Consider the following 16,605-nt stretch of genomic DNA (forward strand, 5'->3'; position numbering starts at 1 on the left):
ACTGAAGACACCAGACACTGCAGCCATATGTCCACATATGGCTGCATGTACATATGTGCGCATGTGTGACCATCACACACACATCAATAATTGTTGTCCCTGTTGTGGAAGACGTCCTGCTCATGCATTTGCTCAACTGTGTTTACATTCATACATGCACAAGTTGTGATTACGCATGTTTAATTATTACAAAATCAGAACTGGGTCATTTAATGAAACCAGTCTTCGAACCGTCTGCAGCCTTTGCTGAGTGGTGTGTTGTGCTGCACCTTTAAAGGGGCGTGGCTCTCCTACTACGGCCCGCCTCTTATGCATAACAGCCAACTGTCCTTCCTCTAGATAATATAGTGCAGTAGTTAGCAAACAGACCGCAGCTACAGCTTCTCCGCCCTTCGAGAGGTGGGACTGCGACCAGAACGGACTTATATGTCACAACGACCCTATACAACCTGAAAAGACTCCAAACGGGTCAGCAGATTAAAAAAAAGGTCACATTTGAACAAGACTTGTCTTTGGGAAATATTGTGTTTGCTCTTTTTTGAACACTTATAATGCGCACAGGGGATCTATGAAGACGCAGGAAGGTTTTCCACTGTCAACAGGAGGTAAAACTCTTCTGATTCCACATCGGCTTCTTATATGATAATATCAATTCGCAGCCACATGTAAAAGAGGTTTCAGGTAATAACCGCTTCATGTTTTGGGGTTTGCAGTTTTCCAGCGCGTCTGCATCTTAATGAACTGATCTGCGCTCAGTAGTCGCAGCTGAATTCTTTGAGCTTGATAAGGAGTTGAACCGAGGAGGAGCCAAAAGGAGCTGCTTTACATATCTCCGTCTGAACAGATTTGTTGGTAGGAAGAAGGGGTAGTCTTCCCATTAATCTGTTTCAGTCTAATTTAACTCCACTCTGTTTCTGCTGAGCAGTCATTCGAGCCTCTCTCTCTCTCTCTCCCCCCGTCACAGTGTAAACTACTACTAAAACTGTTATGTAATGAAACACTTGCGAAACTTGAACTTCTCTGTAGCAAAGCGAGAGTTTAACTTTGCGGGATTTACGCATCGGACACTTTGTATCCATGGCTAAAAAAAAAAATCAGCAGTGATAGTTTCCCCCAAGCTGTGTGTCAGGCTGCTCAGTGACCCTTTAGGCTCAAATGAAGTCTTTAATTTAATTTAATTTAATTTAATTGACAGGCCACGTAGTTTCTGTTATACCTGTAGTTGGTGAAGTATAGGGCTTTGCGTTTATTGTTTTACTTTGTCAAACAATTTAGCTAATTGTCCAGGATGTTAACATAGCTGCTTATTTTGATGAGCCATAAAACTCACTTCTAGCCTACAACTCTTGGCTGTGTATGTCTCTACAGACTTGGGGAACAGGGAGTGATCTGCCTGCCTGCAGCCCCCATGCCAAGCCTTAGCTCCACCGCGCCTCGTTATGAAAACTGGGACATGGACCACCTCGACCACTACCAACATTATTTCTACGACGACCGCGACCCGGATGAGGATTTCTTCAAGTCCACAGCGCCCAGCGAGGACATATGGAAGAAATTCGAGCTGGTGCTGACCCCACCCATGTCCCCTATCCGGGCGGTGGAAGGGTCTGGCAGGGTCGGTCTGCTGTACCCGTCTCTGGGGGACAAGCTAGAGTGGGTCTCCCAGTTTTTAGGGCAGGAGGATGAACAGCAGCAGGACCTGCCTTGCAAGCTGACCACTACTAGTGACTCCATCGGGAACCTGAGCTCCATCATCATCCAGGACTGCATGTGGAGTGGCTTGTCGGCTGGGCAGCAGCTGGAGAGAGTTGTCGGGGAGCGCTTCGCCTCCTATCCCGCCAAAGTCGCTGCCAGTTCTGCACTTGCATCCCTGGGGAGGGCGCAGTGTGCCCCAGCTGACGCGCCAGCCCCCGGCGGCTTGTCTGCGGACTGTGTAGACCCTGCTGCGGTGCTCACTTTCCCGTTAATCGGTGGGTGCAAGAAACAAGTGTCCTCTGGTTCAGAGTCTCACACCGACTCGTCAGGTGAGTAACGGATGAACTATGCATCAGGACTTTTCTAGCTTGCTTTTTTTTTTTGCCTTGTGCTGAAATGAGCTTTATAATTGTTGTTCTGCTGTTTCCTGTCTTAGCCTATATGTATTTGTTATGCTCAGTATTTTAGTGACCATAGTTTTCTCGTGATATTTCAGTAATAGCCCTGTAGTTTTAGGGATGATTTTGGGTTTCTTTGACTTTAAATGCCACTTTTTTCTCATTTAATTATATTACTTTGGTTAGCCTTTATCTGGAGGGAAGGGTTAGTATGGCACATGATGACTGCATTGCGTTACCTTGGTGCATACAAGACGTGCTTCAAGCCCAGAGTGTGACACGCCCATTGAAACATCTGCTGCTTGGCAGGGCTCCAGCAGACCAGCTGCTCCCTCTCCCTGTTTTTCCAGTCTCACTTAAACCATATCCTCTCCTCTGCTCTGTGGCTCAGATTTAACTTGAATTAAACAAAGAGTGCTTGGTATTGAAACTTGATGTAACCTTGAGGAAAAGGGAGGGGACAATCAATAGAGCCTAAATTTACTCTGACTTGAGATCTGCTACAGTTAGCAAGAGTTTGATACGTGTAGGCTGTCATGTGATGTTGAACTGGGACCATGCATAATGGAGCGTGGAACGTCACAGAGGGAACTTGTTGCTGCATTCCTCCACTCAACAGGCTGCAGCGCCAATTGTGTCACTGGGTGGATTCGGTGTCAGCCAGCCTGGGCTGTGAATAGAACGGGATTAGCCCTTTAAGAGGTCAGCTAGGCCTGCAGAGGTCTTTGACATTAGTTTGGAGGCAGCGTTTTGGACCATTTCAGGGCATAATGTGTGATCAAATAAGAGGAGATTGAGCAGACATAAGAAATAAATGTATGCTGAAGGGAATATGTGCTGTATGCCTTGTAATATGAGGTGCCATCCTTTGTCATATAAATGTTGTTGGAAGTAATAGGCAAGCACTCCCCCCTCCTTTTTACTGTGTTCCTAGCAGTTAGATTAGCAGAGGTGCAGTTACTTTAATTGATCTTAAACTTAAATGCTTCTCTGCCTTTTAGCCAAGAAATAAGTGTAGTGCAGTTACCTCGGAAGCATTTCAGTTTACAAGAGTCTGATCATTTCGGAATCAAGCAGACAAGACCTTTCCTTGTGTTTAATATGCTGTTTCCATTCTAATAAATAGAGCCACAACTGTTTGTAAATGTGTGCCATGTTGGAATGTTGGTCTGCTCATTTTAATAGATGGAAGAGTTGATGATTTTCACCTGAGTGTTTGTTAGACACAGCCTAACAGGGAGTTTCCACTGGGGGAGGGGAGCTGACCTAATGCAGTGATGATGTACAGCATTGGTGGGAGTGTGTCTGTGTAGGACAAAAAGATCATGTTGGTCTCATGAGGTTGTTGTAGCAGCAGGCCAAGGCGAGTGTCTAGTGAGGTGGAGCACTCACCCTGCGTGTCCCATCTTTGTTACCTCAGCTCTCACTTGTTAATGTTTTCTACAATTAAACATTTTATTTAATAAATATATTTTGCCATTTCAGATGATGACGATAAGGATGAGGATGAAGAAGAGATTGATGTGGTGACAGTGGAGCACAAGCAGCAATGTAAACCTCGTCGACTGGTCAGCACTCGTAAACCTGTGACCATAACGGTGCGAGCTGACCCCCTTGATCCTGGCACGAAGCGTTTCCACATCTCCATCCACCAACAGCAGCACAACTACGCTGCCCCTTCTCCAGACATTCTCCCCCCACCAGCTGAACCACCTCGGAAGAGGGTTCGGCAGGAGGCCTCCGTCCAGCCAACCCAGCCTCCCCAGAACCCACATTGCCAGCAGCCCCGACCTGGCCACGCCCCTCTGAACCTGGAAAGCAGAAAGTCTCATGTGACTGTGGCTGGAGTCAGGTCAGAGTTGCCCAACCTCAGCGCCACCTCTCCTACTTCCTCCGCATTGCCTTCTTCTCCTCCTTACTCCTCTTCCTCCCATCCCCACAGCTCCCCTCTAAAGGCCCACTCCCACCTCTCCAGCCCCCAGTCCTCAGACTGTGAGGACACTGACAAGCGCAAGGCGCACAACTTCCTGGAGCGCAAGCGCCGTAATGACCTGCGCTACCGTTTCCTGTCACTGCGGGACGAGATCCCGGGCTTAGCAGACTGCCCCAAAACGCCCAAGGTGGCAATTCTGACACGAGCCACGGAGTACCTGCAGCAGCTTCATGCCAACGAGAGACAGAAGGCTCAGGAGAGGAAGCAGCTGAAAGCCAGGCAGCTGCAGTTGCTGCAGAGGTTGGCACAGCTCAAACGATCCAGAGCATCTGGGTTAGCTGTCGCCACACATGGACACTCACACAGCTGAATGGGACTACGTGAAGGCGACACTAATATTCACTTTGAGTTAGTCACATTGGTGTAGTGCGGTATTTTTTTTTTTCTTTTTTTCAGATTTTTGTGGTTTGCACATTGGTGTCTGAGTAATTGACAAGGCCACAAGCCAGTCAGGACAGCAAGCTAGGGACTCAGCCTGCAGGGCATCTTACAGGCAGATTAATGTGGTTAATAAGTATAGGTTTGTCACACTGTTTATTTTCCCCTTGCTAAATATGTTCAAATTTGTTGCCTACTACTGGAAGAGCAGCTGTCAATGCAGTAGCTTCCAGTTGATAAACTGCTATGACTGTGGTATGTAGCTGCTGCATGGTCTGGTCAGACATCTGCTTGGTGTGATTGTATAGCAGTGGTGTCTCCTCATTTGATCACTCTGAAGGGCCCCTGGAAATGTCTTCATAGATTCCCCCTTTAACTTTCAACTCATCTGGTCACTTGCTCATTAGCGCATGGCATACAACTTGTAAACTTTGTCATCAATTTAAGCCTGTTTTTGGCTCTGTAGCCCCCCCCCATTTTTCTTTCTCTCTCAAAACCCCTTCATTTCTTCTTGTTTGTTTTTTTTGTCCTTGTCAGCAACTGTAAATTTAGGGTTTATGCATGCTGACAGTGGAGATTCAAGGTGCTTTATTGGGAGTGCACCTACCCTTGCAACAGTAATGTTACAACTGGAAAGGTCCTGATATTCTGCTCCTCTGAAATAGCTCAGGTTATGTCCTAACTTCTGTGCCTGCAGGTTTCCAGTCATAACTTGTTTTGCGTTAGATGTTTCGACAGCAGCACCATGCCCACAGTAACAGCCTGTTTTGTAGCATTATTTGGACAAAATGAGAAAATGGTGCTGTTTGTGATTTCACTTTGTCAAGCAGCAGTGTGCAAAAAAACAAACAAACCCTATGAAAATAAAATGGTTGGCAAGACCTAACTCCTTTATTATAGGTGTGCCATGGAGACCAGCCAAAAGGTGAATGATGACTTCAAGTAATTAACTAAAAGAAACTCTTAGAGAAACCTTCAGTTGAATCTGTATGTATGCAATGTTTGCTTGGAGATGGCCCATTGAGTTTCAGTTGTATATTGCTTTCCTCTTGCTGTCTGAATATATTTGTAGCTTTTTGCATTTGATGTAATGCCTATAGAAGCCTTTTCAATGTATGTAGAGCATTTGGTTGAAAGTTATGTATATAGTGCTCTTACTGTACAGTCCCTTTGAAACCAAAACCAGAGCTGTCTACTCATCCTAGTCATGTGCTAAAAACTGGGGCCAAGCTTGCTGGCTTTTCAAAGATAACTCAAAGCTTCTATTTTTGTTAATAAAATGATGAAAAAGTCAAAATAAAACACTGAACATTGATCACACTAGCCACTTTGTCGCACCATTTACTTTGCAATGCATGTTTTCATTACCTCTTCTGTCTCTGGAGTTCCTTTATTTGTACAAGTCAGAGTTGACAAAAGTTTTATACTATATTTTCCTACTGAGTTTCAGTGTGAGCTAATTGTTTTTGTTATTGTAGCTGGCAGGGCTTTACTGGTGGTTATATGCTGAAAACTGGCATCTAAGCTCTGCTTTCTCTTTCTGAAGTGGAGAGCACCTAAATGCTCCTGTCTTAAATCCAGTCATTGTAGCTGTTGCGCAGTTTTAAATCTGGCACGGGTAGCGCAGGGTTTAAGAGGATCAACTGATTTTTTAAACTCCTGGCTGTGTGTAGTCTTTAGTGACCTTAATGTTACTGCTTTCATTCTGTGTTTTTGCAAGCCTGGTGCTCCCTGTTGTCCAATAAGCCATGCAACAGAACAGTCCTGGATGTAGTACTGTAAATGATTCAATCACACTGCTTTTATCATCACTCAGGAAACTCTATAGTCTGTAGCTTGAGTAATGTGCCTCCCAATGTGTGTGTGTTTGTGTGTGTGTGCACGTAACGCAACCTCACAAGCCACCCTCAGACATGAGAGTAGGGTTAGATCAGGGTAATGTGAACCCTGAAATCATTATAAGGTGACTTCTGCTAATTAACTCAGCACAAACCACTGGTAGCCCTGAATTTTTTATTTTTTTATTTTTAAGGGTGCACCCACAGCAGTGGTTGGCCCCAGTTACTTCTCTGCTGTTGGCACAATGGCAGCAATGGATGTTGCTTACTTTTGGAAGTTTAGCTACTGCGATTTTGGATCCTTGTCTCAGCACTTTTTTTTTCTGTACCTCAGAAGCCTCTGTGTATAAAAAGCAAGTCAGAAAAATAAATTTCTTGGTTTGACATCATAAATTACCCTTTTGTCTTGTCTTTCTGTCTCTCTCTCTCTCTCTCACACACACACACAGCAAAAGTTGTCATCTAGCTGTACTCTATATCTGTTACTCATTCTTTAGCTGGATTTAGCTACACTTGAATCCAGTGTTTCATTTTGAGCAGGATTAGAGAGTTATTGTATTTTCCTTGGTTTTCTTAAAAAAAAAAACACCTGTATGAGCGAACACATCTCCCTCTCCCCATCCAGCAAATGTTCTGAGCCATCTCCGGGGTAACCCATCCTGGCATCCTTGCCGTAGCAACAGGCATCTTTTTTTTCACTGCAGTGGACAGTCGCTACAGCAACCACACCAACTATGCTGAAAATCTCTCTGCAAAGCAGTAATTGTTAAACTTACCAACAAACTGATCTGTTTACAAATGCAACAACAAAGTTCAAAGTGTTTGTCATATGCACAGTTAGGAAATGTGTTTCCCTGTACAATGAAATTCTTACTTTGTCGTCCACATGAATGCCACACAATACAAGTGAAATATAAAGTAGATGAGTAATAAATCTAAATAGGCAGTAGCAAATCTAAGGCACTTTAAAGCAACAAGTGAAAGAAGCACAATAAAAATACAAGAACACAATATAACGCAGAGAGAATAAATGCTACGTGGGAGCCGTGAAGTGCAACTATTCAGCAGTGAGTGTGCATGTGCAAAATGAGTATGTAAACAGTACAGATGGAATTACATGGGGTAGATCCCGAGTCAGCTGTTTAGGAGGAAAGATAGCTAAGTCTGTTCAGACACCTGTTGGATTTTTTTAATTGAACTGGTTTGAATCTAATTTAATAATAGGAAAAGCTGCAATTACCAGTTGTGGAGTGCAATTTACACCGTTACGGCTAAAATGTTAAAATAATATCTATTTACTAAACTACGTTCGGCTGTTCCCGTTAGGATTCGCCACAGTCCGACTCGCAGGAGTAAATTTGGCCCGTTTTTACGCCGCATGTCCTTCCTGACACAACCCTCTCTGTTTAACCGGGCTGGGGACAGAAGTCACTGACGTGAAATCCCTGTGGCTAGATACACACTCACTCCTAGGGGCGATTTAGAATCTCCAATCAACTACCCAGATTGAACCCACGCAGGCACAGGGAGAACATGTAAACGCCACACAGAAAGGCCCGAACCCGGAACCTTCTAGCACGACAGCGTTAACCACCGCGCCGCTACGCCGCCCTAAAATAATATCTATGTAACCACCTAAATTACAAAACTACATCAGTCAATGTTGCCACAGTAACGGCTGGCTGTTGCCTGGAAACAACCCACCTCACCTCTCTTCGCCCATTGCGCATGCGCACGGACGTCAGCTGGGAGCAGAGCAAGCGGCATCATGGCGGCAGCCAGTCGCGGCGTGCAGTGTACTTTTCGGAGAGCGATGGCTCCGTCGTTGGTGGTTATTTTGGGGGCTACCGGCACCGGAAAGTCCAAGCTGGCTATCGAGATCGGAAAACGGCTTCAGGGAGAAATAATCAGCGCCGACGCCATGCAGGTAGGAAAAGTGTTCACAGAAGGAACATCGCAGGGACACTGACATGGCAGCCATAATGCTGTAGACGACACTCAGATGATTGAAGTACATCGCGTTAAGGAGAAGAAGCTATGTGCTTTTCAGCGAGATTAATACAGAGCTTAACTTGAGTAAACACACAGGGTGGCTGTGGCTCATGACGTAGGGCAGTCGTCTCCTGACCAGCAAGTTGGTTGGTGTCTTAGTCCACCACCCCTGTTTAGTGAGGGATGTTCTATTTTTACAAAAATAGCTTCCTTAACTCCTCTCTCAAACCAGCGATGTTCTCTGGAGAGGATCTGGACTTCACTGTCCTCAAAAGAATGCCCTTTGTCCTTCAGGTGGAGGTGGACTGCTGACTCTGGTCCACTGGGGTTGGCCCTCCTGTGTGTCAAACGCTATGATTTACAAGGTAGATACCAAGTGTTACTGCTCCAGACAGCAGGCATTAGCAAAACCGGAAGCCCGAATGTGGAAATGACAGTAAATGTTGATTTTTATCTGATGACCTCTCTGCTGTCGCTACATTAAGATCTAATGGACTTGGACCAGGCACCAAAGCTCAGCTGTTTTAAGAAGGTGTAGACACTGACATTGGATAGTCTGACTTTTTTGCTAGGTTCATTATCAACAACTTTTGAGTGAGATCATCAATCACCGCCAGATTTGCTGTGTATTACAGAATAAAGCGTTATTGATGCTGCACATGTGATCCTTTTACCTCACGGTCCAGTGTTGAAGTGCACTGCTCTGAAAATGACGGTACACGGGGACAATGACGATTTGAAGTTGGGGACCGTCTCTAAAGTGTATGCAGCGTGATCAAACGAGCCGATCATGTTTTTACCCATCTCTACATGTTCTTTTCAAGATGTTTCAGACCAACTTTCGTTTTCACCTGGCCCTCCTCCCATTACATTCACAACCTCCACTTTACTGAAGAATTGTATCGGGAGGTAGCTGAGCTGTTTAGTTTCTGCAAATAAGCTTAGAGAGACATATTCATATGGGAAATTTCAAGATAAATAGCCTGGTGGATAAACATGACAATAATTCTAGAATACACTGGTTTAATGACTTTTTAAAGATGCAAATGAGATGTTGAAATGTTGTTTGTGTACAGCAGCGTAGCGCTGAGCTAAAAAAGCAAAGTAAGAGTGAAAGCAGATGAGTCATTGGTGAGAACACGCTTTCAAGGGAACACTGAAATGATGTTATGAAAACATATTAATTACTCGCACAATAAATACATTCATTCATATCCAACTCAGTGTCGTGAGTCTGCTGTATTCAATGAGGATGACAGATGCACATTTCTATTGCTGTTTGTTTTTACCATGGAAGTGGCTGGTCCTCACTTTCTCACACCCCTTTAAAAGCTGTGTTGAGGGTTAAGACTTGTTTGGTTTTAGGGTTCAGGTTAGTTGTGCGTTTAGGTTAGTTTAGGCATCTAGGTGTGATGGTTTTAGGTTATTGTAAGGGGCTAGGGAGTGCATTATCTTAAAGTGTCCGCACAAATGTAGCTGGGGCGGCTGTGGCACAGGAGGTAGAGCGGGTCGTCTCTTAACAGGAAGATTAGCGGTTCGATTCCCAGCTTGTCTGGTCCACACATTGAAGTGTCCTTGAGCAAAACTGAACCCTCAGTTGCTCCTGGTGATATCACCAGTGCGTGAATGTGTGAGTGCTTGGGAGTGCGAATGGGTGAATGCAAATAGTGTGAAAGCACTTTAAGTGTGCTGCAATGCATAGAAAAGCGCATTGCAGCACACGTTTTAGCTGTACAAATGTGTGTGTGTGTGTGTGTGTGTGTCAACTTTCCACTATTTAAAACCTCTCACGCTTGCGTCCCTTCGCTCTCTTCTCTCTCAGCCCCACCCTCCCCATTGGTTCTCAGTATCCCGTTGCCGCAGCAACCAGAGGGAGCACACATGAAATACAATGTATCGGTTTGAGTCTGGTCACACTAGAGCACAGTGTGGACACAAACAGAATTACACAAACTGACTCCAGTGTATCCACCTCTGTTGGTGCCCCCCAGTGATTCCTCTGACTGCAGAATCCAATAACAAATCACATCTTTAATCACCTTTCCCCTGCTTCAGCATCACCTTTCTTCCTGCTCCTTCCCGCCTTGTTGTGTGCATTGCCCTTGAGCATGCGTCCCTGTGGGGAGTGATTCTTCCAGCAGCCGCCTGGTACAGGGTAAACTGGGTTACGCTAATAACATTTCAGCCCAGAATATCTGAACGACCAGCAGTTCTCATGGAGAGAAACGGTGGCCTAGATACTTCACAGCAGCCCCAGCCTATCTCCACAATCCCCATCCTTGTTGCTACCCTCCTGTTGGTGTGTGACAGCTGGAGAAAGCGATTGAGACATGGAGTGAGTGAGAAAGAGACTGGTTATATGAGAATGAGGCTGTGTATAGGCTAGAGCTGGCCTGTGTTGTCTTTGGGATAGGAAACAGTCTGGTCTTGTTTGGGAGAAAGCAGCATTGTGCTGAGCTGGTGCGTATTCAGTGCTGTGCTCCGCTGGCCCAGCAGCTGATAGTGAATGGGCACGCTGTAGCCACTGGGAAGTGTCTATTGTCCCTGGGAGAATTGGTTCCCACACTCCCCAACACTCCTATTGTGGTAATGTCACCCCCTCCTGCCCTTGGCCCATGCCCTCAACACACAGTTCATTGGACATGCAGGGAAAGATTCTTCACCTACTAAATGAACATGCTATCTATGGCTTCACTTTCATTGACAGAGAGTGTAAAGCCATGGTTCCCAAAGTGGGATCCAGGGGACCAGTGGGGGCACTCCTGAGGCTATCAGCAAAAATTTCACTCCCTAAAGGTTGGAATTATGTGAAGATGTCTGAGTGCATGACTGCCATTTTTGGTTTTACAGCCCTCACCGTTCCTCTCACCTCATCTCTATATAGTAAAATTAACTTACTGGGTAGCTGCAAGTCTGACAAGTCTAAAATTAGCCAGCTATTTGCATCTTATTATGTCACACAGATAAACACAGGCTTCTGTGCACCATGTTTCCTACTGGAGGAATCCACATGTGGGTTAATAGTTTAGTACAGCATATGCTTTACTACATTTAACTGGACCCAGTGCCCTTTACATTTATCTTCCTGAGGCTCCTTTACTTGTGCTGCAAATTTAGAATATTTATTTTTAAAATAAAAAGTTTTTATGTGGACCAGTCTCTTGATATGAAGACGAAGACGAAACTTTAACAGCCAAAGCAGTTTGAGAAATGTATTAAAGTATCTACCAGTCAAAGGTTTGGACACACTTTTCCACTGAACAGAATGGGAAACTGTGCCCAAACATTTGACTGGTAGTGCATATACAGTATAATAGTACTACATCAAGATCATGAGTTACCCTTGCACTGATTACTTGACATACACAAGATTTAGGATTTAATTCACCGTTGTGGTGAAGAAGGAGCTGAGCTGAAAGGCAAAGCTCTCAATTTACCAGTCAGTCTATGCGCCAACCCTCACCTATGGTCACGACCTGTAGGTAATAACCAAAACAATATGATTACGAATACAAAATGCTGAGATGAGTTTCCTTTACAGGGTGCCTGGACTTAGCCTTAGAGATAGGGTGCGGAGTTCAGACTTTCGGAAGGGACTCGAACTGCTGCACCTTCACATCAGTTGAGGTGGTTTGGGCACCTTATCAGGATGCCTCCAGGGCACCTCTCTTTGGCAGTGTTCTGGGCACGTCCAACTGGCAGGAGACCTCAGCCTGGTAACGCCTCCGAATCTTGCCAGAGGAGCTGGAACATGTTGCTGGGGAGAGGGACATCTGGACTACCTTGCTGAACCTGCTGCCACTGTGACCTGATCTTGGATAAGCTTAAGAAAGTGGATGGATGCACGGAGGGATTGGTCGAATCAAGCTTTTGATTAACTGTAATGGCTGGATATTTGTTAATCAAGTGTCACCCTGGCAGGATGATTTATCAAGGCACTGCATACTGACAGCACTTTACAAAGCTTCGTTGGTAATAAGAAACAAAATAAACTTGACATGTACAGTAACAGTCAGAGTGAGTGTGCATCGGAGGTGATTAATGAGGGGTGCTCAGACTGACACATCCGACCAATACATTTAAAGCTGCTCCCTTGTTTATGTTTTGCTATTGAGTTCACCGACTCACTCTTCACTGCAAGTTAATTTTCAGCGACTGCACTCCACCACTGTCAGTGTGCAGCGTCCATATTTTTGCTCATCGTCTTGTCTCTTGTTTCTTTTTCTTTCTCCCTCCTGTAAAGCCTTTTGCAACTAGTAGAAAAGTAAAAGTAAAATTTTACTCACTTTTATGATAAACATTTGGTTCTTTATGGTACAGCACAATGCATTTAAATATGGGTATTATCTGTAATTGCTGAAGTTTATTGTGAATTTTTGTTCAGACTAGGACTCTAGATATTTTAGTTTCCCAGGAACACTTGAACGCACCAACAGTGAAGAGTTTCAAACTAGAATTGCCACTTCGTGGTTGTATGCCTCTGCCAACCAGTTAAATTCCTGGGGATGGGACAGATGTGAGGTTACTGTGACCTTGACCTTTGACATGCGACTACCAAAATCTAATGAGTTCATCCTTGAGTCAGAGTGGACTTTGAAGAAATTCCCTCAGTGCATTCCTGTGATTTCGCATTCACGAGAATGGGCTGGACGAAGGGACGTACAGTACACATAGACGGACAACCCATAAACGTAATGCCTCCAGCCTCAACTATTGACTGCGTGGAGGCATAAAATCAGTTTGTGCTTGGAGCTGCTTTGTAACTGTTACTGAACTTTAACAAAAAGGACGGATGATATTTATAGTGATGCTTGCTGTGATGAATTTCCTATCTTAAACTTTTATTAAACGGTGAAATGAATGGGAAACATTTGCTGCGTTGAAGATAAGAAATGAATGTAAACTGATCATTAGTAAACCAGTTTCACTGAAATTATGACTACACCAGCTAAATAAGAAACCACCAGTGCAGTTCTGTTAATACTTTGTGAGAGATTACACAACACCGTCCACTATCCCGACAGTATTTGTGTACGTCATGCTTTTTGTGCATGAGCAGATTTCTCACGCTTACTCACAATCACATGTTCACAGTGTTAACTAATAACTCATTAACACAAATTGGATTGCTTCCCCACGGGGTGTTTAAAAAAAAAAATTTAAAAAGGGTGTGTGCTTGAGTTAGTGTGTGGGCGTGGCTGCGGGGTATCGTACTGAAAGGCCGCCAGAAGTCCTAGGGAGCAATTTAACAGGTCATGAACATGCATGCTTCAGTCTGTGGGATTGTTGGACGTATTGGTGGCCGGTGACCTTTGCATTATGCATGTGTGAAAGAAGGAGCTGCCGTATTCTCTTGAGAACAGCACGAGTAGTGAAAGGAAGACAGTTTGTCAGACCTATTCATTTTGTGTTGAATGGGAGAAATGAACCTGAACAGCTGGGAAACTGTCATGCCAACCCATAAAAGTAGACCAAAGGGCATCTTTCTTAGTGAAACACCAAGTCGTAGACTCAGATGTATGATGATCATAAAGCTGACCAGTGATTTCACCACTGGGAATGTTGTGCTTATTATTGGCCAGAGGTTGTTAGACACATACATCAACATGTACTGCTAATCGACGTATTCAACACATCCTACACTCAGAAACTGCGTGGCTATGTGTTACATCCTTTGCTCTCAGTCATTTCTTCTCCTGTGTTTCTCTCTCTCTCTGTATATATCTCTGTCTTTTGCTCTCCTCCTCCCTCTGACTCTCTGTCTGGTGTGGCTTTGACCTGTCTGGGCTTTGACGTAGCTGTTTTGTATTGTAACTGAGGTAATGCTGCTGCCTCCTACATCTGGTTCATGAGGTATCTTTTTAAATAACCTAAGCCAGTGTAGGAGCGAGCCAAAAAAAGACGGTTGATTAACGCTCACTTTTGGTGTGTGTGTGTGTGTATGCATACTTGTATGGCTATACACTGGGAGGACAAGTTTCCATTTTTACCATGGGAGTAAGCAAATTTAAGCCGGTCTTCACTTTTTAACACACCTTCAAGGGGCTTAAAGGTTTAGGTTTTAGGGTATGGGACTGACATTTAGTTGTGAGGGTTAAGGGTAGGGTATGGGGCTATGGAATATATGTCTCCTCACAATATAGCTGTCCAAATGTGTGTGTGTGTGACGTGCAGTCTGCGGGTGTGGTGATGCGGCCACCGCTCCAGAGAACAGGATGGGGGAATAGGAGGGGGAGGGAGGGACAACATCATGAATGATTTATTAGTCTGGCATTACTGGGCCATTCCCCACAGAGAGACAGAGAGAGGAGTGAAAGATGCAGGGATAATCCGTTGAAGGCTCATGCCTTGAGGGAAAAGGAGAGAAGAAGTAAAAACCAAAAATAGCCAGATAGGTATTCTGAGTGTGGGATTCAGAGAGAAGGATAAAAATACAGAGCTACTGTATCTCACTGTTTGTTTATAGGGCTATGTCCAAGGGTCATAATAAAGATGAGCTGCACCCTGGTTGACCCGTTACACCTGACCCTGCGATTGTTTTTGATCAAAGCTTTCAACATTTAGGAATTGTATGGCAGTACATTTTATCTGTAAAGGTACCAATTTTTATGTAAAACTGTCAAGGACAAGTATTCAGTAAAGGCCTGCCTGTGCATTCACATTAAAATGCGTATATTGTGAAGCACATGCAGGGAGTGGTACAGACTGCATGTGGATTAATAGTCTCTCACTGATAACCAATCAATTTAATTAGGTGTGTTACCAATGATGATGGGTTGGACAAATAATTATATATCAGAAACGTCAACAGAAAGCAATATTTTTTAGGTAACTGTCATGGCAGAGTAACGCTGGCAAACAATTACACTGGTTTAACACTTTATTGCATTTAGCTTTTTTTTTTTTTTGTGCGAGTTGTATTTTATGTCTCAGTGAGTGTTTGTTCTCTCTGTCTCTTTCTTTTTTCCTCACCCAGATGTCTCTCTTGCCCTCTTTCTTTTCTTTTGGCTGATGTTAACCCTGGTTTTGCCTCATTCTTTGTCACACTCTTTGCTTTGCTCTTGGGTCTAACAGGTCTACGCCCATCCATGCAGGCTGTAACTGCACAGGGAGCCTCCATGGTCTGTCTTTGAAATGAGCCATACCGGTTTGAAAAGCGCATCTTATAACCTTGAATCAACGGGGGTGTAGAAGAAGTGCGGTGCGGATTTTAACAACACTGCCCAGAGAGGGGTGGAAATAAACACAGGACCTGAAGATAGAGTGGTGTGTGGGTCACTCCAGCAGGGAGACAACACTTCTACACAACTTTTTTACTTGATTTATCCAAATTTGTGCTAAGTCTTAGTTAATGCAACTTTAAGTGCCTAGCTTGCAGCTATTAAATGCTAATACTTTTTGGCACTTTCTACAAGCAGCGAAACTGCAGATAAACACCACAGTTCTTCCCTATGTTGGACTTGGCCTTTATTGATGTACTGTTCATGATTTTGTATTCACCATTAGCTCTTTTAGTTTTTAGGTTGATCCAGTGATCCATAGCCTATGCTGATGACTGAGTGATGTCCTGTTACTTAGCTGGATATGAGTTGAGGGGCCATAGGCAGTCACAAAAAATTATTTATTTTATAGTTAAGTTTGATAATATTATGCTAGATTAGCTGCTAAAAGGAAGTTGAGCCTTTGTTTTCAATTTTATATTGTTTATTTCACCCGCTACCCACCCGCATCTAGTCTATTTCTACCTGTCAGGTAATATAAACATGTTTTTTATGTTACACATCATTTTTGCAGGTTACCCCTTGGGGACCTGCGGGTTTCTGACCCAGTGTAGGACTCTAATACTGCATTTCCACTGTCGGAACCTAATGAGTGGTATACCCTGTACTTGCCATAACCATCACCAAGCATAGCCTCTGGGGTTGATATGCACTGTCCCACTTTGTTTTTCCCACTGTGTTTTCTCTGTCTCTGTTTAGAAGAGGGAGGGGCTGCGTCCTTCTCACACATACAGTCACACAGTCAGTCATGTAAGTCATACTTACACACAGTCAGTCATGTGTTTGCACATGGTGCTTGTAATGCTAAAGCTGGAGGTGTGAAGACATGGACATTTAACCAAGCACTAGCAAGTGCTCTGCAGGCATGCACCCCCTCCCCCTCATGTTCCTGGTACTCAATTTTAGTACAACCTCCTGAGGGGTGCCAAAATTCCACTCCCAGATTGTACCTCCAAAGCAGTCGCACCATAGTGGAAATAAATGACATATTTCAGTAGTTCCTATAATGGAAACATCCCTTAACACTGGTT

The 16,605-nt window shown here is 44.2% G+C and overlaps 2 protein-coding genes across 6 annotated transcripts in view; both read left to right on the forward strand.

Annotated features, from left to right (window-relative positions):
- Positions 1-346: 346 nt before the first annotated feature.
- myclb (MYCL proto-oncogene, bHLH transcription factor b) lies at positions 347-5,784 on the forward strand. 5 transcript variants are annotated; one of them, XM_020586305.1, is made up of 4 exons: positions 347-468; positions 562-605; positions 1,369-2,024; positions 3,579-5,784. In XM_020586305.1, exons 3-4 carry the CDS (start codon positions 1,409-1,411, stop codon positions 4,394-4,396), a joined length of 1,434 nt encoding a protein of 477 aa, XP_020441961.1. In that variant the 5' UTR covers positions 347-468; positions 562-605; positions 1,369-1,408; the 3' UTR covers positions 4,397-5,784. The 5 variants fall into 5 exon arrangements, with proteins under 5 accessions (XP_020441961.1, XP_020441960.1, XP_020441962.1 ...); XM_020586304.1 differs by having other exon boundaries at positions 347-605; XM_020586306.1 differs by lacking the exon at positions 562-605 and having other exon boundaries at positions 347-488.
- A 2,182-nt stretch (positions 5,785-7,966) lies between these two features.
- The window catches only part of trit1 (tRNA isopentenyltransferase 1), a 37,931-nt gene continuing 29,292 nt past the window's right edge, over positions 7,967-16,605 (forward strand). Inside the window, exon 1 of the mRNA XM_020586311.1 lies at positions 7,967-8,229. Coding sequence (XP_020441967.1) covers positions 8,071-8,229 — 159 coding nt within the window. The 5' untranslated portion in view covers positions 7,967-8,070. The remainder of the gene's footprint in view (positions 8,230-16,605) is intronic.

This window comes from Monopterus albus, unplaced genomic scaffold (genome assembly GCF_001952655.1).
Source record: "Monopterus albus unplaced genomic scaffold, M_albus_1.0 scaffold402.1, whole genome shotgun sequence".
NCBI lineage: Eukaryota > Metazoa > Chordata > Actinopteri > Synbranchiformes > Synbranchidae > Monopterus > Monopterus albus.